Here is a 22,061-nt window from a genome sequence, read left to right as displayed (position 1 = left end):
TGTCCATATCACTGAACTTCGTAATTTTCATCATAGTTATTTTGCACTTAATTTTTATACACGGAACTTGCTTTTAGTCTTCATATTTATTTGATCCATACTGGTCACTGGGCAGTGTATTCAGGAGGCTTCTTTTAAATACCCATGCAATCTTTGATGAAAGTGATGATTTTTATCTTATGTTTCATAGACTTCGTTTTATATTGTCCTTAGTTGGATTGATCAAGCTTTCTTCCTTTCGTTTTGCTCTTCCTCTACTAATAGGAAAGGTTTTTTAAAAAGCATTTTTGCAACCAGAGAATTAATTAATGAGAACCTCTAATAAGTTTTCTAAAAAGTTTTTCTCTTCATATGGCTAAATTTATCTGATGATATATTTATTTTTGTATTATTTCTGTTTTCACTAAAGTCTTTAGGGATTAGTTTTCTGATTTTTTAGTTTGATATTTGTTGTGCTGTTGAAGTTCCTCAAATATCTTTTGAGTCTTGAAGTTTCATTCATATCTGTAAGTTTCTAGACACTTAAAAATATTTACACTATTGAATGCTGGAGTGTATTTCCTCTCCCAAGAGTGAACAGGCAATGTATGCTCTGATATATGATCCTCACTGGAAATGTATAAGCAAGGAGGGTGGTGGGCGATGTGCAGCCAAGGGACTTTCCACTGATGTCTTTGAGTGTATTCTTTCCTTGACTTGAGGATTCCTCAAGATTTGTTACTCCTGTCTTCTGTCTACTGCCTGTTCACCTGCTACTGCCTGTTGACCTGCACCCACTTTGGGAGTAGGTGGTGTCAGAACTCCTGACGTATAGAAAAGGGTTCTGCAAGCATGTTGGGATATCTACTCTTCTCTAAGATAAGACCAACTCCCTATACCTTTCTTTTTTATCCTGCCTCCTTCCTTCTGTTTTGAATTTTGGCCTTTCCCTGAATCTTCTGAGAAAAGGCACTAAGAGAGTGCTTCTTCTGCTCATAAGATGTTGAATGTTGATGTAAGAGATACTGTTTCATCATTTGTTGTGATCATGAATTCCAACCCTTTGAAATCTGATAGCTTTGAATTTCATTACTAAAATATGGCCATCGCTGAAGAAGTGAGTTGCTTTTTAGTTGAGATTTCCATTGAAAATTTGGATATTTATTAACACCAAGATGAGTGTTTTTATTTATGTGTCTGCTGGTAGGCCAAAGTGCACTGATGATAAACAATATTTACTCAAGGGTTCAAAGACTTACTGCATGTTTGCTGATAAGTTTGCACCTACTATTTAAAAAGTCTTTGGATTCTAAGCCTTCAGTTGCGCTTGCACAAAGCACATCAATGGATCTCTTCATAGTCCTGGTGATTTGTCTTTCTTTTTTGATTTTCCTTTTTCTATGGAACCAAAGGTATGCCAAAGGGAAGCTGCCACCTGGCCCTACCCCTCTCCCCATCATTGGGAATATTCTACAGATAAACATTAAGGATGTCACCAAATACATAAGCAAGGTATGTATGACTCATTTTTCTTTCAGTTATTTGCAGTCAGTAAATACGACAGCCCCGTATCTTGTTCTAGACTTCATGGTCCCAGATACCATATTTTCAAAAAGTGGTTTTAAAGGGTAGTGCCCATTGGAAACTTGGACATGATTTTATCTATATATGTATATATTTTTAAAATTAAGGTATATTTGTACAATTTCCTATTAGTTTCATGTGTATAATGTTGTCATTCAAAATTTTTATAGATTATACTCTGGCTAAAGCTATTATAAAATGTATGCTATATTCTGAAATCTAGGAGCGTGATACCTCCAGCTCTAGTCTTCTTAAGATAGCTTTGGCTGTTGGAGGTCATTTGTGTTTCCATACAGATTTTACAATTTTTGCTCTTATTATGTGAAAAATTCCACCGGTATTTTGATAGGAATTGCACTGAATCTGTTGATTGCCTTAGGTAACATGGTCTTTAACCAATATTAATTCTCCGAACCCATGAGCATGCTATGTCTCGCCACCTGTTTGTGTTTTCTGACATTTCTTTCATCAATGTCCTGTAGTTTTCTGAGTACAAGTCTTTTACTTCCTTAGGTTGTTTCTAGGTATTGTATTCTTTCTGATGTGATGGTAAGTGGGATTGTTTTCTCAATTTCTCTTTCTGATAGTTTGTCATTAGTGTACAGAATGCAACACATTTCTGTATGTTCATTTTATATCGTGTAACTTTACCGAATTCATTGGAAAGCTCTAGTAGTTTTTTGGTGGCATCTTAAGAATTTTGTAAGTATGGTATAATGTCATCTGCAAAAAATGACAGTGTTACTTCCTCCTTTCCAATTTCAGTTCTTTTAATTTCTTTTTTTCCCCTGTGACTGCTGTCAAAAGCTTTTCTGTATCTATTGAGTTGATCATATGATTTTTATCCTTTAATTTGCTAATGTGGTGAATCACATTGATTGAGCTGTGGATGCTGAACCATCCGGGCATCCCTGGGACAAATCCCACTTGCTCATGTTGTGTGACACCCAGACATGATTTTGAATGGTATATACCTAAAGGTACTGCCAAAAGGGAATGAAATCCATGAGGTGATTGTTGAAATTGCCAAAGTAGGCATTTCCTGTCCATATTGTGATGTAGGTACCCTTTATAATAATTATTCTTTTTGAATTCTAATGGCAATGAAACTGCTTTCAATTTAAAACAAACAAACAAGCACATTTACAGAGTGACAATAGTAAAATTTTCCTAAAAGCACACATTGATTTGAAGTCAAGGAAATAACTTAAGTTTGAGGAAATTTCACAGTTTCTGTTACATTTTCTCGATGATTGAATGAATAGCTGTTCTGCTCCTAGCTATTTGTAGAGCAATTGCTCTCTAAATCTCTGAAGTCTGACCTCCCTGAGACAGCTAGTTGCCAGAGCACTGCCCCTGGAAGCTCTTCTTCCTGTGTGTTGGGCGTTGGATTTGAAGAGATTGTGTCAGCACCTCAGCTCATTCACTTGTTAACGCACAGCCTTGGGCAAACTTTTGAAATCTCTCTGAGCTTTAATTTTTCATTTCTTGAAAATGTGAGTAATAAGTATTTTGCACAGGTTACTTGAGTATATCATATGTTCAACAAGTTACTGAATACCTACTTTCAGTGACAAATATGTTAGATGCTGGGGATTTTCAAAGGTGAATGAACGAAGATCTTAACATTATGGAATTTAAGTCTAGAGGGTAGGCATGTGTTTATGAAACAATCATGTAAATAAATGTATGATTACAATCCATGTAACAGGAGCACAACAGAAAGGGACCACATAGCTTGGAGGACTAGGGGTAGGAGTCATCAACAAAGTGTTCTCTGAGGAAGTGAAGTTGAAGCTGAGATCTCAAGGCTAATTAGGCATTAACCAGATAAAATACAGGTAGATGTTTGTTCTAGGCTCCTTCATTCTGGAAGGAAATTTCTTGTTGGAGTCTGAAAGAGAACGGGTCTGGTTGTAGCATAGAAAGTGAAAAATAAAGACATGGTGTGAGATGAGATGGGAGAGGTAAACAAGGGGCCAGAACATACAGGTCTTATAAGGATTTTTAAGAATATTGGTCTTTAGCACACGAGCAATGCAATGCTACTTAACGTTTGCCTTCTGAAAAGATCGCCCTGGTTGCTTCATGGAGAGTGAATTGTAAGACAGCAGGAGGATTCAAATATTGGACAAGTTGAAAGAGTGTTAGTTCTGTATCATTTAGTAAACTGAATAAGCTGTCATGACAGAAAGACCCCATAATAGAATGGCTTACAGAAGGCAGGAGCTTATTTCTATTTCCCATAATGACAGAGAGGTAAGTGCTGGTGGGCTGCCTCTCCTCTGTGAGGTCATTCAGAGAGCCAGTATTTCCTGAGTCTTGTAGCTTACATTCTTTGCTCCTCAGCTATTGTTCTCATCGTATAGTCATAGCGGAGTCATCTCCATGCTGTCATTTCAACACAGATGTTGAAAGAGAAATGAAGGGCATGAACTACGATTTATGCAAGTGTAGGATTTGCACACATGACTTCTGTTAACGTCAGTTCATGGAAATTTAGTCACACTGCCACAGGAGGAAGCTGGGAAGTGTCTGTGACTACGTTCTTCTGTATTATTAAAACTTAAAGGTCCCTGGTGCTAAAAAGATGTGGAGAATGGATAATGAGGGATGGTTATAGTCTGCATGGGGGCAAGAGGAAGAAAATTCCCTTAAACAGGAGGAGAAATGCATCATTTACTGTAATTACAGGAGGGAAGGAGAAATTGGTGCAGTTACAGGTTTGGCAGAAGAACCTAATAATATGAATAAAATTCATATTATAGCCGCTGTCACATAGCAGGAGCTGAATAAAGGCTAAGTATTGATGGTAATACTAATCATAGCAATATTATTAATACTATAATGAAAATGACCATTTGAATAATGTGATTTCTTATTAAATTATTGATTCTAGAGATTGAAATCTTTTCTAATGGGTGAATGAGTATTAAAATGTGTCTTCAGAAGATTAAAAATATTCCCCCCACTTACCTACATTTTCAGTGTTGAAGTTCTCACTATTCTTGCATCTCCTGTTCCTTTTCCAGCTAGCAGAAGTCTATGGCCCTGTGTTCACTGTGTATATTGGCATGAAGCCCACCGTGGTGTTATATGGATATGAAGCAGTGAAGGAAGCTCTGATTGATCAGAGTGAGGAGTTCTCTGGCCGAGGCAGTTTACCAATAGTAGACAGAATCAACCAGGGATTAGGTACGCTTCTATCTCGGGAGTATGTGGCAGTTTGTTCATTTGAAAGATTCAAAGAGGCTAAGGACCAGACCTTGACACAACATTGTCAGCAGACTATACTTCAATTAAAAAAAAAACAACAACAGGCTAAGGAATTGAGAAATTATAAGTAATTAGAGAAATCTGTGAAAACATCGTAAGTCCAGCATTTTCTAAAAAAGGTCATTAATCCATATTTAAAATGATGAAGGTGACATTATCATTAAACATTAAATGCAATGAAATCAAACCATTTAACCACTAATGTTCTACGAATTTGTGACTAAGCTATGTTCATTTAAAATTATGGCCAGTTAAGATAATGAGAAAGAGACAGAGATAAAGAGAAAGGAGGAAAATGAGTAGATTATTCCTATTCATCAAACATTTTGCTTTCTGGCCATATTCATGGTTGTTAAGAGACTATTTTAGGAAGCTTCCATACTATGCATGGAACCAACGAAGGTGTGGAATATTTCCAACCTTGCCTTCAGTTTTTTTGTTCTTCTAACAAAAAGCATAAGAAATATTTGTAATCAGTAGACTGCTAAACATAAAGCACAAAGATGCTCCGAAAAGAGGATCATGGAGAAACATAGTAAGTATGGATTGGAATATCAGTTGGAGTTGATATTAAAAATGCTTTTAAAGTTAAGTATTAAATTGTTTCTGTAGCTGAAACTGTCCAGTCCTCTGATGGGACACTGGGTTTCTGCAAAAAGAGATAAGGCTTCCATAAGGTAATTTCCTCCCTACATTGTTCTTTAAGATCTTTTTGGACAAGTATCCTATGAGTGTTGTTGTCTCCCCTGATCTTACTTGACTCTGGAAATCTGATAGTGAACTTCCCTGGTGTTAAGACCACATATGATGAAAGAGATTTAACAGATAGAGGGGGCATGTTAAAATGAGAAGAGCTGTGGCTGTGTCCCTTATTTGAGGAATACATTTTCATGAGCTTCCTTCTAATGCACTAATGCTGTTCCTCCTTCTCTTAAGAATGGACTCCTTTTGTTGTTTCTTCTCCAATTCACTTAAAATGCACAAGTCAGCCCTAAAACCTTAACCTGTAACTTGGACTCCATGGTTTATTAGCTGAGTCATCCTAGAGAAAGCATTTTGCTTCCATCATCTTCAGCCTCCTTGTCAGTAAATTGGAGACAGAACACTTGGTCCTCAGAGTTGTTCTGAGGTTTGAAGGAGCTAATGGATGAGGAGTTTGGTAATTTGTAAAACCGAGAGTCTTGACAGTAAAGTACTAGGCTGGATTAAGAGAGGAGGCAGGTGAAGTAGGGCTCAGTAGAAATTCCTTGAGACTGGCACAATTCTATTTCTATTCTTGCTTAAGTGTCATTATCATTTCCTGGGATGAAAACTCTTAGCTAGAATCCATGGCAATGAAGGTTGTTCTTTTCTATTTTTTTTTCCTAATAGGAATTGTTTTCAGCAGTGGAGAAAAATGGAAGCAAACCCGGCGTTTCTCCCTCATGGTTTTGCGGAATATGGGGATGGGGAAGAAGAGTATTGAAGATAGAATTCAAGAAGAAGCCTTGTGGTTGGTAGAATCATTAAAAAAAAACCAATGGTGGGTATTTTTTTATGGAATTAACAGCGATAGTTTGGGTAGACTGCTGTTACAGATACACTAGAGAGGGACAATGGCTCAAGTACAACAGAAGTTTACTTTTTGCTCACAGAACAGTAAGAAGAGGTGAAGTGGTTGGCGTAACAATCTTATCAGGCACCAAGTTTATAGGGTCTTTGGTATCTTCAATGTACAGCTTCCAGTGGCACCCACAGCTCATCTCTTTGAATGGTAGTGGGTGGAGGAAAGAACCAGGACAAGAGCAAATAGTCCTTGAGTTGGCCAGGCATGGCTGTGGCACACAACTTCTTTCATATTCCATGGGCTGTAACTCAGTCACAGGCCCACTCTTAACTGGAAGAACAGCTGAGAAATGCGGTTGTTGGTGTGCACAGGGTAAAGAAGAGAACATGGATTTTGGTAATCTGCTAGTAGTTTTGGTGACAGTAAGTTGAAAAAACTGCCTTCTCTAGTAACTTCTTGAGAAACATTGAAAATATTTTGCAACATGTATATGTCAAGGCGTTATGCTGTGCGCCTGAAACTTATACAGGGCTGTCTGTGATACCTTAATAAAACAAAGAAACAAAAAGTGATGGTTCACTGGTAGAATTCGTGCCAAATCCTTCTCGGCGTACAAGACTGTATTACAGCTCACCCGACGGTGTGAAGGGAGGGAGCTACAGTAGCACAAATCTGCTCAGTGTGTATATGTGTGGGTACATGTGCAGACCTGGGAGAGGGTAGAAGAGAAAGGGGTGGGTAGGAGATTTGGCAGGGAAGGAGCAAGAACAGGATCATAAGACCTTTGTGGTTTTTAACCTCAACATTTAAATATCTTTCAAGCACATAATTAGCTTACTAACACTATATTAAATGGTGAATTAAATGAAGTACTGAATTGCCCTTGCTTTTTTTTGACCAATATTATATGGTTGTCCACATAGGTTGCTCCCTTTGCTTTCTTGTTGCTATTAATATAAAAATTCAATTTTTACAAATATTTGTATGATTCTGGATTCTTCCACAGAATAAGTCTCTGGAAATTGCAGCAGAGCATCACTGAACATCATTTAGACTTTTGGTACCTATGTCCTAGGAATGGGTTGGAGACCTGGCAGAAGTGATAACACAAGGCTTTTATTACATAGAATGTTTTCTAACCTTATGTTTAAATTTAATATATTAAATAAATTTTTTCACATGTTTAATTTTTAAATGTTTCTCAAGAAAATTATTAACAGATTAGTACAGTATTCCTTTATTTTGAATATACCATAATTTATTTAAGCATCTTTTACTTTTGGCTAGATAGACTGTTTTCAATTCCTTGTTGCTAATAATATTTTAAAAAATGCAATCTGTATCAATGATTGAATATCTCTGACTACTTTCTTAGAATAAAATATTGGAAATGGAATTAGTAAATCAGTGAATATTGGGTTTTGATACATGTTACCTGGGAAATGACTTTGTCCACTTAATTTGTATTTCTAGCAGAACTTATCATTAACTGGCTCGACTTTTCTTACAGTGAATATGGCCTTCCTCAGCCTCCTGAGTTATGACCACCCAGGCTCTGCTCCATCCCACCTAACTGTGGAGACCTCATACGCTTGGGGTAGCCCATTTTGTCACCGGATAACTAACTGTTGAAAGTTTATTTCACATGTTGTGCAGAAACGTTTTTCCTTGTAACTTCTGCTTTTTGATCCCTGCTAAATTCTTTCCTTTTGGAGTATTACATTGTGGTCACCTCACAGAGGCAGGATGGACCTCTCAACCCCAATTTGGTTTAGACATTGGTATTAGTGGTGCCACACACATCTCGATAGAATATGAACAGGTTTATTATTTACATATGGGGCTTTCTGTGGAGGGCAGGTGGTTACTGAGCAGATCCGAAAATGGCTTGAGAGAGCAGGGAAAGTACACTGGCTTGAGGTTTTTATGGTGGTAAGGGCATGGAGTAAGGATGAGGGTTCCCAGGAATAGGTCAGGGCTTTGTGGTTTAAACTTCCTCCTTGCGCCAAAGAAGGGATCACCTGAACTTCTAAAAAATAGCTTGTGCAGATGTGAACAGCAGAAGAAAAGATGAGTATTAAAAGCTGTCAGTAATCAAAGAGCAAAAAATGGAGTCATGTTCTTTATTATACATGGAAGCCTCTTCCCAATAGTATAACATATTTTTTGAACAATCTGAATGTCACGTCAATCTCTCTCATTGTTCTTCTCTTCTACAAGAAAAGCACAGCCAACTTTTTTCAGTTGCCTTTTGCAAAATAGGATTTCAAATGTCCTCTGTCTCCTGATTTTCTTACTATGTTGCTCAGTTTCCTGTGGGCATCATGAAAAAGTATCCACACTGAGAGCCAAATGTTATGACTTAAAAGAGATTTTAAAATTATCTCCTTGTGAATTGCCTTGTGGCTCTTATTTGGAGAGTGAAGTCAATAGGAGAATACCTGGGGGGAAATTAATAAGTAAATTAGACTTCATTAGAAACTTTTACTTAGGGAAACACATAAATTTTATTTCAGGCATATTGAGTTTATAGCGATGATGACGTGTCCCCTAAAATTAAAAAAAAATCTTAGAAGTCAACCCTTCTTAATTACTTTAAACAGTACACTTAAGATTTATATGATAATTGTGCTCTAACATTTAAATTGTTTTTTAGCATCTCCGTGTGATCCAGCTTTCCTTCTGAGCTGTGCTCCCTGCAATGTGATCTGCTCTATTATCTTCCGGAACCGTTTTGAGTACAGTGATGAGGAATTTCTAACTATGATAAAATATATTAATGAAAATGCAAGACTTGTAAGCACCTCCTGGATAGAGGTAAGGTCAAGATTGTCTTTCAGTGAGAAATAATTACCTAGGAGATTGATTGCTCATCCAACCACATCCCTTTGTGGTATTTCAGAATGACTAAGGTTTATCAAGCTATCATTTATAACAAATCAGAGAGTTATAAAATTTCTTTAATGGGTTGAAATTAATTTTATAGCATAAAATACAGTAATAGAAAGAAAAATATAATATAGTGCAACAATTAAGGAAGTTTTTTTTTTTTGAGAAACCTTTTTTCCCCCTGATATTTATGTGTATACATGGAAAGGGTATTTATGTAAAATGTATTTTTTACTATAGTGCACTGTCAGAAAAAGTCAACAACCTGTGTTGTACAATAATTAACAACCTAAATTTTGTGTGGATCCTAAGATTATGATGTTTTCTACCTTAAAAGGACCCTAGAGAACAAATAATCTACTAATTTTTTAGACCAGAAAACTCACATAGACATACAAAGCATATTTTCCAAAGTAGCTTAGCCAGGGAAAGGGATGAGGTAAGCCTAGAAACTACATTTCTTAATCCTCTATTAGTTGATACAAGCTCCCAGCCAAATAAATTTCTTCAGTGCTTATGAAGGATATTAAGTCATGAGCTACTGTTTAAAAAGGAGCCAGTAAACTCTTGGGTGGGAATGGCCAGATAAATAAGGGCAGTGGGTACATTTCTGAGAGTGTAAAATATCTAACTAAAAATTAGCAATGTAATTTAGGCATTTTCTTAATCTTTCTAATACAGTTTTTTTTTTCATTATAAATGAAGTGTATGATATAAACAGACATAAAAGGAGTTACTGGCAGTAATAGAATAATAATAGTGGATTTTAACACACCACTTACATTAATGGGTCGATTACCCAAAGATAAAATCAACAAGGAAACATTCATGGTAAGCAACACATTAGATCAGATGGACTTATTCATAGATTTATACAGAACATTCCCTCCAAATGCAGCAGATTGTTTTCAAGTGTACATAAAACATTCTCCAGGATAGATCATGCTATGTTACAATTCAAGAAATTAAAATCATAATAAGCATATTTTCTGACCACAATGGTATGAAACTGGACATCAGTTATAAGAAGATGACTAGAAAAACACACAAACCATGGGGGCTGAATAAGATGTTACTAAACAATAATGGGTCAATAAAGAAATCAGAGTGGAAATCCAAATCTTAAGAGAAATGAAAATGGAAACAAAGTACTCCAAAATCAATGGGATGCCCCAAAGCAGTTCTAAGAGGGAGGTTAAGAGCAAAATAGGCCTACCTCAGGAAACTTGAAAAATCTCAAGTAAACAATCTAACTTTACACATAAAATCATAAGAAAAAGAAGAACAAACAGAGCCCAAAGTTAGTAGAAGGAAGGAAATAATTAAGATCAGAGAGGAAATAAATGAAACAGAGACCAGAGTCTACAAAGAGAATACAAAAGATCAACGAAACGAAGAGCTGGTTCTCTGAAAAGATAAACAAAATTGATAAACTTTAGCCAGAATCATCAAAAAAGAAAAAAGAAAGTCTAAATAGAAAAAAATCAGAAATGAAAGGGAAAATATTACAGCTGATGTCATAGAAATTCAAAGGATCATGGGAGACCCCTATGAACAATTAGACAGCAACAAATTTGACACCTAAAGAAAGTGGATAAATTCATAGAAACACACAACATACCAAGACTGAATGAGGAAGAAATAGAAAATCTTAACAGACTGATCACTAGTAATGAAATTGAATCAGAACTCAAAACACATCCAACAAGCAAAAGTCCAGGACCAGATGGCCTCCCAAGTTAATTCTATTGAACATTTACAGAAGAGTTAATAGATATCTTTCTCAAACTCTTGCAAAAAATTGGAGAGAAAGGCACACTTTGAAACTTACTCTATGATGTCAGCATTACCCTGATACTAAAGCCAGATCAAGACACTCTGAAAAAGAGCTAAAAATGGGCCAATATCCTTGATGAACATAGGTGCCAAAATCGTCAGCAAAATATTAGCCAACAGAATTCAGCAAGATATTAAAAAATCATATGCCATGATCAAATCAAAGTTATTCTGGGGATGCAAGGATGATTCAGTATCTGCAAATCAAGCAATGTGATTCATTGCATTAACAACATGAAGAATAAAAATCATATGATCTTCTGAAATTACACAGGAAAGCTTTTGATGAAATTCAATGCCCATTTATATGATAAAAACTCCACATAATGGGTATAGAGAGAATATACCTGAACATGATAAAGACCACATATGACAAATGTACAGCTAACACCATACTCACCGGTGAAAACGTGAAAGCATTTCCGCTAAGATCAAGAGCAGCTCAGGGATGCCCACTCTCACCACTTTTATTCAACATAGTATTTGAAGCCCTAGCCACAGCAATCAGAGAATCAAAAGGAAAAAAAGGAATCCCAATTGGAAGAGAAAACGAAAACTGCCACTGTTTGCAGATGACATGATAGTATACATAGAAAATCCTAAAGACACGACCAAAAAACTATTCAGAATTTGGTAAAGTTGCAGGATAAAAAATTAATATACAGAAATCTGTGGCAACTCTATACACTAACAATGAGCTATAAGAAAGAGAAATTAGGAAAACAATCTCATTTATAATTACATCAGAAAGAATAAAATACCCAGGAATTAATCTAACTAAGGAGGTAAAACCCTGTACTGGATAAAACTATGACACTGATGAAAGAAATTGAAGACAACACAAACAAATGGAAAGATAGACCGCATTCAAGGATTGGAAGATTCATATTGTTAAAATGAGCACAGTACCCAGGCAATGTACAGATTCAGTGCAATCCCTATGAAAATACTAATGGCATTTTCACAGAACTAGAACAAATACTTTTGTATGAAAACACAGAAGACCCAAATAGCCAAGAAAGAACAAAACTGGAGGTATCAGCTCCTTGATTTCAAACTGCACTACAGAGCTACAGTAATCAAGACAGTATGGTCCTGGCACAAAACCAGACATATACATCAATGGAACAGAATACAGAGCCCTGAAATGAACCCGCACTTATCAACACTTAATCTATGGCAACGTAAGCTAGAATATAAAATGCAGAAAAGATAGCTTCACCCATAAATGGTGATGGGAAAACTGAATAGCTACATACAAAAGAATCTAACTGGATAGCTTTCTTATTACCATATATGAAAATAAACTAAACATGAATTAAAGACTTAAATGTAAGAGCCGAAACTATAACAATACTAAAAGAAAACATAGGCAGCATGTTTTTGATATTAATCTTTTTGATATTTTCTGGGATATGTCTTCTTAGGCAAGGGAAACAAAAGCCAAAATAAAGAAATGTGACCTAAGCAGATGTAAAAGCTGTTGCACAGTGAAGGAAACTATCACAAAACAAAAAGGTTGCCTACTGAATGGGAGAAGATACTTGTAGCTGATCTATCTGACAAGGGGTTAATATAAAAACTACACAAAGATCAGAAAAGAAAGCTAATTAAAAAATGGGCAGAGGACTCCAATAGACATTTTTACAAAGAAGATATGCAGATGGCAAACACACATGTAAAGATGCTCCAAACACGAATCACTAGAAAAATACAAATCAAAACCACAATAAGATGTCACCTCACACTGGTCAGAATGGCTATTATAAAAAAGACAAGAAATAACAATTGCTGGGGAGGAAGTGGAGTTAAGGAAACTCTCGTGCACTGTTGTTAAGAATGTCAATTGCTGCAGCTACTGTGTAAAACATTTTGGAGTTTCTTAAAAAGTTAAAAATAAAACTCCCTGGATATTTATCTGAAGAAAACAAAAATGGTAATTTGAAAAGTTATATGCACCCTGTGCTCACTGTGGCATTATTTACAATAGCCAAGGTATGGAAGCAACTTAAGTGTCCATTGATGGGTGAATGGAAAAAGAAGACGTGGGGTTTGTGTATGTGTGTGTGTGTGTATGTGTATATACTCATAGAATGGAATTTATTCAGCCACATAACAGAATGAAATTGTACTATTTGTAACAAAGTGGATGGATCTAAAAGATATGCTCTGGGAAAAATGAAAACACCATATGATTTAATTTATATTTGGAATATACAAACTAACACAAAACAAAGCAGATACAAACTCATAGATACAGACAGGAAACTGGTGGTCATCATAGGGGAGGAGGTGGGGGAATGGATGAAATAGGTGAAGGGGATTAAGAAGCACAAACTTCCACTTATAAAATAAATAAGTCACAGTTACGTAATGTACAGCATAAGGAACAGAGGCAGTAACATTTCAACAACTTTATGATGACAGATAGTTGCTGGTCTTATCATGGTGATCAATTTGTAATGTATGTAAATGTTGAATCACTAATTTTTACATCTCAAACTAATAAAATATCACATGCCAGCTATGCTTTCATAAAAAGTAATATAGAAAAAATGGTATGAGCCTTGCACATTGTTTAGACTGATTGACTTTTTGAACCTCAGTACCCTCCTTTGGAAAGGTGGGGTATGCTGCAGAATTTCTTCAGAGAGTTATGGGTAGGAAATGAATGTAAAGTTCATTTTGGATTTTTGCATGGTAACTTGTGCATTTTGAAATACTTTTTTCAAATGGGTTGGTAACTGTGCATATAACTCTGGCCATTTTATCAGTTCCCTCTCCTTCAGATCCCAAGTGTGTTCCAGTGCAAGAAGCATGTCTTACTCATCTTTATCTATTCATTTTATACCAATGTGTCTGATACATACTATGGGCCTGTAAAAGTTTGCTAAATGAATTAATGAATGATTCTTTCCTTTTTCAGCTCTACAATGCTTTCCCCTCTTTAATACATTATCTCCCAGGAAGTCATAACACAATATTTAGAAACATGATTGAGCAAAGAAAGTTCATTTTCGAGAACATAAAGAAACACCAAAAATCCCTTGACCTCAGTAACCCTCAAGACTTTATTGATTACTTCCTGATTAAAATGGAAAAGGTATAACGTGACCCTGATTTGCTACTTCATCTTTGTGGGCGATGGGATGTGGCTCATGGAATAGCTTGGTTCTTCTCAGTGAAACGGGTATATTAAAACAAATGCTCCTTCTTAAAGATATACTAATTGCTTGTGCAACCTCTTGTTTGTGGAAACCATAGTGGATGTCCTGAGATATTTCTAAATTCTCACTGAGAATGACCTGGAAGATTTTATATTTACCATATCAAAGCTGATTCATTTGGGGATAGATGGAAACACACACACGAATTCAAGATTAATGATAGAAAGCATGTTCTCTTTCATAAAATAAATTCCATGAATGGAAAATGTAACAAATGAGAGAATGCAGAAATGGGTAGGAATCTAGAAAGGCTTACTCTTGGAAAGGACCTAGGAAACAAGTGAGGTAGGGTTTGAGGAAACCGTGGCTTAGATTAGCAGAGATGACCAAATGGGTTCAGGGAATGACAAGTGCAGTGATCAAGTGTGTGGAATTTCAAACAATTTATCTTGATCATAACTGAGGAACTGTCATGGGTGCAATGACTTTTGAATTTGGGAACAGTGATGTACTTTATAGGTGGGTAGTTCTGGAGCCTTGAGTGAGAAATTTAGATGTGATGAAACAGAAAATAGATGCCTGAACTGACCATGAGTAGCAGTGATGACTTGATAAGACTCAAGTTAGAAATAAATTATTGAAGAATTGATTTGCTCTCGTGGGGGAGAAAGTGAAGACTCAGAAAGGAACTGTTGGAAGTTTGTAACTCTGATTATATTTTAACTGTTTAAAAGGAGTCCTAACAACTCATGTAACTTTACCTTCAGCCATAGCACTCTCTAATGTCTAGCTTAATTTGTCAAATAAGCAAATTCAGCAAGTAATGATGGTTATATTGAATTACTTTATGTTACTTCTAAGACTCTTTCATTTGTCAAGTAATCCCCAACACATCATTCCTAGGAAAAGCACAATAAGCAGTCTGAATTTACCATGGACAGCTTGATCACTACCATTTGGGATGTATTTACTGCTGGAACAGAGACAACAAGCATGACTTTGAGATATGGACTCCTGCTCCTGCTGAAGCACCCAGAGGTCACAGGTACGGTCACAGATGATGGACAGAATGCAATTTTGGGTAGAAATTGGCAGGCAGCACTGATGACGATTCTACTCTTCACCTGTCTATAAAATGTACCTGAGAAACTTCCATTGTTAGTACATCCTCCTGCCATTGGATGAATTAAGTTCAAATCAGATGATGGTACAAAAGGAGAATGAAATATTTAACCAGCAGCAGAGTGTTGAAGGGCAGAGGACATTGTTCTCCACGCTGTGGTGGAGCATCCCTGATTTGCTTCAGAACAGAGGCAGTGAGCAGAGCTGTCTTAGGACCTGGAAAGAATTAGCCTTCCTCTTTCTCTATAAAGATATTACTTGAAAGGCTTTCCAAGTGCACATAAACATATTTTTGTCAAAAGACATTTCTATTCAAATGCATCTGCAATGTAAGGATTGATTGTACAAAATCACAATCTTCATCAAAAAGAATCACTCCCTAAATTTTAAAAGCCATAAAGAGAAAAATTCTTTTCAGGTATATGTTTTTGGGCAAACAAATTTTCCAATGGAATCATGAATAAGAAGATTTTAAAAAGCCTCTATCATTTGACATAAATTCTGCTTCCTATCTTGCCAGCTAAGGTCCAGGAAGAGATTGACTGTGTGATTGGCAGACACCGGAGCCCCTGCATGCAGGACAGGAGCCGCATGCCCTACACGGATGCCGTGGTGCACGAGATCCAGAGATACATCGACCTGGTGCCCAGCAACCTGCCCCATGCAACAACTCAGGACGTTAAATTCAGAGAATACATTATTCCCAAGGTGAGAGGTATTTCATCTATACTCCCCCTTCAGAATCTTAGCTTGTCAACTATCACGGTAGTAGAATTACAGATCACCTAACTTTCTGTAGGTATTGCACAGTCATAACTTGGACATTTCACCCTCTGACCACATGCACCACTGCTTCTAGTTTGGCGATACAGTTTAATAAATATCATAGTGCTTACAATCCCACAAGATTTTCAGTACATTCATAGCTCCACATGCTGCCTGTTCATTCTCCCAATCTTCTTTCCACTTCCCTGTTTTCCCTTATTACTCCTTTATTACTTTTTTACTTTATTTCCTTTATTACTCTTACCACTTAACCAGTATCCTGTGTTTCCACGTACCCCACCCCCTGCCTCCATAACTATCTGTTTCACTTACTTTTTTAAAGTCCCACGGCAATAATCTTCTTCCCTGCCTGTCTTTGAGCTACTTACCTCTTCTGGAAAAGGCCATGCAGCCCGGCAGGTTGGTATCATTATCAATATCCCAACACATATCCTCAGTCTTACCCAACAGTCTTCCTTTGTGACCTCGCTCTCCTTGCTCCGCCACACACGCCAGTGACTTTCAGCCCTGAATTCTCCCCTTCCAATCCTCTACCATGGACTTTTTCTCAAGTGACCTGGTCTTCCACAGAGAAAATCAGAGCCATTGGAGGGGAACTCCCTCAACTCCCTTGCACTAGATTTACAAATTTAGCGACATCCACACCCTTTGATTTCTCTTTCACTTTGTTGTTGTGGGAGAAGGGCTCTCCTTTTATCTAAAGTAAATCTTTTTTCCTGTATCATGGATCCCTCTCCTCTCCCTTTTTCAGGAATCCTCCTCAAATAATCATCTCTTCTTTTTTCATTCAGTTTCTTCTCTCCCTGCCTGCTGTCTTCTTTCCATTATCATTTGAACATAATCAATTCTCTTACATCTTAAAAAAAATTTCCCCCAATCCTGGCCTGTTCTCTTCAGTAAAATTGGTGAGAGTGTTCATCCTTGTCTTGTTCCCAAACTTAGAGGAAAAGCTTTCACCTTTCTCTTCTGTTTTTTGGAAGAATTTGAGAAGGTTTGGTCTTCATTCCTCTTTAAATATTTGGTAGGATTCATCAGTGAAATCACTTGGACCTTGCTCTTTTGTTGGAAATCTCAGTCTCCTTACCAGTGATTGGTGTGTTCAAAATTTCTAAGTCTTCATGAGTCTTTCTTGGTGGGTTGTATGTTCCTAAGAGTGTATCTATTTTCCCCAAATTGGACAGCCTAGAAAAAATTGATATATTCTTAGAAACATAAACACAAAGCATTCAGACGGATCTGCATTTGAATTTTGTCTCTGCTAGGTACTAAATGTATGACCTTTATGACTATCCTGCAGCATCGTGAATACAATCACTATTACCATAACAGTAACAAAAGTTCTTTACTGAGTATTTTAACATGTGGTAATCTTTGCGTAAAAAGTACTTCATATATTATTTTATATTTACATTCAACTAATGCTGACGTATTGCTTATGTTTTCATTGTGTTGAAAATGAGGCATGGAAATGCTAAACAAATTACCTGTGGTCACAGAGCTTAGTTTAAGAGAGAAATATTTGATTGATGCTGTAAACTAAACTCCAAATTATGGTGTACACTGTATCTCTGAGTTTAGGAAGACTTACTGGAAGCTAAGAAATGCCGTCTTATTTCCACAAGAATATGCAACAATTACATTGAAGGAAAGTAGCAGAGGAAGGGTTATCTACCAGTTCCTCATCTTATTGGGAAAATGGTTTTCATGAATATGGCCACTCAGGTAGAGTTTCTAAGACATCATACTTGGTTCCGAAGAGAGTGAGCTGGATTATCAGTGACATCAGCACTCTTAGACAATACTGCAATTTATTTGTCAACAAAAGTGCAGCTCCCTCAAGTTTTCTGAAAAGCAAGTGCTGGTGTCAGACTACAAACTGAGGAGGATGCCCTTGGAGTCAGTTAACAGCGCTCTGCACCGGGATGATACGACTTAGGACTTGTTCGGCTTGGTCATTAATTTGCTCTGTGACATGGAGTAAAAAAATATTTTTGTGCCTCACTCTCCTGATGTATAAAAGAAAAGGATTAGACAAGGCATCTCTCCCTCCAAGTTCCATGACCTTCTCTATAATCCAGTTTACCTGTTTGTCTTATCTCAGGGCACAGCCATAGTAACATCTCTGACTTCTGTTCTGTATGATGGCAAAGAGTTTCCCAATCCAGAGCAGTTTGACCCTGGTCACTTCCTGGATGAAAGAGGCAACTTTAAGAAGAGTGACTACTTCATGACTTTTTCAGCAGGCAAGCATGCTTCATTTTTATCGGTACATTAGGGTCAAATGAGATGAGGAAGGGCTTTACATGGAAGCTACTCTGCCTTGGACAGATTGTCATTTGCATGAGGCTAGAGGCACCACTCCTAAGGTCCAGATTTCTTCTTATTGCATTGGAGGTTGCGTTTACTGAGTTCTGCCCTGCAACCCACCACTAAGGTTCTTAAGAACTCCTCCTAGACGTCCAGTGCCACTAAGACTTTTCTCACCTGCCCTGAGAAGCCAGTTCACTCAGTAAACTTCAATGAGGACCCATGTAGCAGACCCATGCTCACTCAGATCCAGGGATCCAACTGTGAATAAGAAAGAGATCCATCCTCTAAGAGAGATGAAAGCAAATTAACAGGCAATGAGACTCCACAGAGACAAATGCTCTTTAAAGGGTTTCTGTAGGAGCAGAGAGAGGAACTCCTGACTCTTGCCTTTTGTGGGGCAGGGGCCAAGGCCAGAGTTGTTGGAGGATAAGGGCAATTTTCTTGCAGGAAGAAACATCGCGGTATCTTCTTTCAATTTGTCAGGGCCCTTGAAAGAAACACGTGGGATACTGAAAAAGATTAATTAAAAGCAGTTTAATGAAGAGACTGTTTTCAGAGGTGTGGGCAGGATGAAGGGAAGTAGCAAGGAGTGGTAAAGGACTCAGAGGCTAGCACCAGCAGGAGAATGTTACTGTCTTGTGTGGGGAGGGTCAGGAGAAGGAGGGTGTTCCTGGAACAAGCAGACGTCTAGCACAGAGAGAGTGGAAGCCTCAACAGGAGGTGGGTTTATAGATTGGGGAATACAGCCAACGCCTAAAGTGTGCCCTGGCAGGCTGGGACTGAGGGAATAAATACTCTAAGCTTTTTAATGTGCAGTCCTCTGAATGTATTGACCATGAAGAAGGGACCTAACTGTTGGTTGAAGCAGTCTATCGAAAGCAGCTTCCTGGACACAGAGTAGGCATAGAAGACAAACCAGCAGAGAATGGAGCCGGGAAGATGAAGAAGATGCTTAGCACACTCCAAAAGAGAAGCTAGGGGAAGAGTAGAGGGTGAAGGGCCTTTCCTATAGAAGTAACTGAAAGAGGGACAAAAATGAGAGATTTGCTCCTGCTTGAATATCTAAGAAAATCGGAAAGAAGTGCCCGTTGGGTACTGTGGTCCCAAGATTATGAACAACGCCGGGAGGTGATCCCAAAGCAAGACCCTGCTGTTCCACCCCTTCTCTTTCTTCCTGTGTTTTGGACCCACTGTTGTATAATAAACGTGCTTGAGATTTCTACACCTTTCCCAGGACTTGCAGGCTTGCTTTTGTCCTGACACTGTGGTATCATTACAAGAGCTAAGGCCTTACCTTCCAAGCTTAAATTCCATTCTGTGGGACAGAGGACTAATTAAAATCTCATGTGAAATATTTTGTAGTAGACACATTAATGAGTTGTGGGAAACAGATAAGGCTGTGGATCATATCCGCCTGAGTACATCAGAGAGGTTTGCATAGAATAAATGACATCTGAGCTGGACCTAGAAGGGTGTCGGGAATATCAGCAGGCAGAGCAGAGGGAAAGACTATTTCAGTTGAAGGGATGCCTGGATACCTAACATTTGAAATTGCCTATCTGGGGATTATTGAATAGTTAGTAATACTTGTAGCTGGTGTGTGATATTTCTTGTTGGCAATGGTAAGCTCTTGAAATACTTTGAAAGCAGGGACATGACAAGGTTAAGATTAGTTTTAGGAATCCAGGTGAGGAGAAATAACTCTGTTGTTGAATCTTGGGTTAGAGGTAGATGGAATAGTGTAGTGTGTTTCTCATGCCCCTGAGGATAAGTGTGTGTGTGTGTGTGTGTGTGTGTGTGTGTAGAAAGGTGTTACGGGCAAACCTCAGCCAAGCAATTCCAACATGTGTATATAGCAAAGATATTTTTCCATATAGCATGCACATAGAAATATGTTGTAAGGAAATGAAGCAAACCAGGTTTTGGTGTAAACAGGAGAAGCCATAGTTTAATAGGTCTTTTATTAGTATATATATATATTTATGTATTCATTCACTCTGCATTTATTTAAACTTCCTGCATGCTAGATCAGAAATACAATTAAATGAGTATTTAATTTATGTGTCATTTTTAGGAAAAAGAGTTTGTGTTGGAGAAGGCCTGGCCCGCATGGAGGTGTTTTTATTCCTGGTCAGCATTTTACAGCATTTTACTTTGAAATCTCTGGTTGATCCAAAAGACATTGACACTACCCCAGCCCTCAAAGGGATAGGCTCTATACCACCGTTCTATGAGGTCCGTTTCATTCCAGTCTGAACAAAGGCCAGCTAGATGCATGCTATCCTGTGTTAGCTATTACTCTGCTCTCCCTTAACATCAGGAAAGACATTCCTGAGCCCTGCCTCTTCTAATTTTCTTTAAGATTCGGTTCAAATTTCCCTGCATGAAATACAGCTCATTGTGTCATTGTCAGTAAAATTGTGTCTTACAATTTTGAGGTCTTAATCTACATCTCATCTACGGTGTATACTGAATGAAAGATATCTTATAAATGTCATATTTTGTTTTATGAAAGTTAAAATTGCAAATTATCTCATGCATTAAAATATTTAATAATATATAAAATGTACTCATCTCTTATTCCTATTTAGCTCTCCAGGGGAATGCTCCCTTGACACTTCAGCATGTATAATTGCTGTTTCTTCCCATTGTTTATTAAAATGTAACTATGTGTGTGATGTGTATGTTTGTATACATACGTATATGTATGTACATGAAGAGAGAAAGCAGAGGAAGGTCATTTCAGCCACAGGGAATATCATAAGATAAAACTTCAATTTGCTGGTCTTTTCAAGGATGTCCTTTCTCTCTTCCCCTAGTGGTTAAGACACACACGCGCGCGCATGCACACACACACACACACACACACACACACACACACACAGAGAGAGACATATTAAGGCAAAGAAAAACACACATGGAGAAATATTTGTGTGTGTTTTTCTGTGTAGGTGGGCATTTGTAATTCTTACTTATATTTTAGCTATGATTTGTTGGTGACATTATATAATAACATATGATAGATATTTTCCCAAGCAGTGTAAAAAAATGTATCTCATAACACCCTATCACACGGCTTTAATAATTTTTTAAAAATCTCCCTATTCAAGGATTATTTAGATTATTTTTGAACTTTTGTTAACAAAAAAGATGCTATGGCATGCATATATCTTTTATTAATATTTGTGTCCTATTTCTTCAGGATAGTTTCATAAAAGTGAAGTATCTGCACATATATATATACACTTTTATTTTTCATAGATACTAAAAAATAATGCACTAAAAATTAAGCAGCTATTTATTTTTCTGTCACAATTGTAATAGAGTATGTGACTAAACCTTTTTATGTAATGAAGATTGAATTCTTTGGTAGATTTAGTCATCTTTAGTTACCTTTCATCAATTTTTCAAGTAGAAAATCCTGTCATCTGAAAATAATATCTCACTGCGATGACCAGAAATTTCCTGATATAACATCTATATTTATGTTTGTGTCTCTCTATTTCTCTGTCTCACTCATCGCTGACATACACACCCATATGTACATGTATATTTGTCAGCATGGC

At 37.2% G+C, this 22,061-nt stretch overlaps 1 protein-coding gene and 1 long non-coding RNA gene across 6 annotated transcripts; one reads left to right on the top strand and one right to left on the bottom strand.

Moving 5' to 3' along the window:
• Positions 1-1,323: 1,323 nt before the first annotated feature.
• On the top strand, positions 1,324-21,435 carry LOC102535571 (cytochrome P450 2C21-like). The gene is made up of 9 exons (XM_072971666.1): positions 1,324-1,491; positions 4,596-4,758; positions 6,211-6,358; positions 9,040-9,202; positions 14,037-14,213; positions 15,181-15,322; positions 15,920-16,107; positions 18,287-18,428; positions 20,570-21,435. The coding sequence occupies exons 1-9, from the start codon at positions 1,324-1,326 to the stop codon at positions 20,749-20,751; spliced, it is 1,473 nt and encodes a 490-aa protein (XP_072827767.1). The 3' UTR covers positions 20,752-21,435.
• LOC140699374 (uncharacterized) lies at positions 8,495-19,712 on the bottom strand. Of its 5 annotated transcripts, none has more exons than XR_012077516.1 (4): positions 18,670-19,712; positions 18,269-18,373; positions 16,554-17,367; positions 8,495-8,826 (listed from the first exon to the last, which is right to left on the bottom strand). It is a non-coding gene; the product is annotated as an uncharacterized lncRNA (long non-coding RNA). The 5 variants fall into 5 exon arrangements; XR_012077515.1 differs by having other exon boundaries at positions 16,629-17,367; XR_012077518.1 differs by having other exon boundaries at positions 17,143-17,367.
• Positions 21,436-22,061: the final 626 nt, after the last annotated feature.

Source organism: Vicugna pacos, chromosome 11 (genome assembly GCF_048564905.1).
Source record: "Vicugna pacos chromosome 11, VicPac4, whole genome shotgun sequence".
In the NCBI taxonomy this organism is placed as follows: domain Eukaryota; kingdom Metazoa; phylum Chordata; class Mammalia; order Artiodactyla; family Camelidae; genus Vicugna; species Vicugna pacos.
This window is presented reverse-complemented; position numbering and strand designations above follow the sequence as displayed.

What these genes read in the sequence shown, in the direction of transcription:
- LOC102535571 (XM_072971666.1), top strand. Translation starts at nt 1,324, where the DNA reads ATGGATCTCTTCATAGTCCTGGTGATTTGTCTTTCTTTTTTGATTTTC. An exon ending in TAAGCACCTCCTGGATAGAG is followed by an intron (nt 9,203 to 14,036) that starts GTAAGGTCAAGA and finishes TTCCTTTTTCAG; the next exon opens with CTCTACAATGCTTTCCCCTC. An exon ending in TCCTGATTAAAATGGAAAAG is followed by an intron (nt 14,214 to 15,180) that starts GTATAACGTGAC and finishes CATCATTCCTAG; the next exon opens with GAAAAGCACAATAAGCAGTC.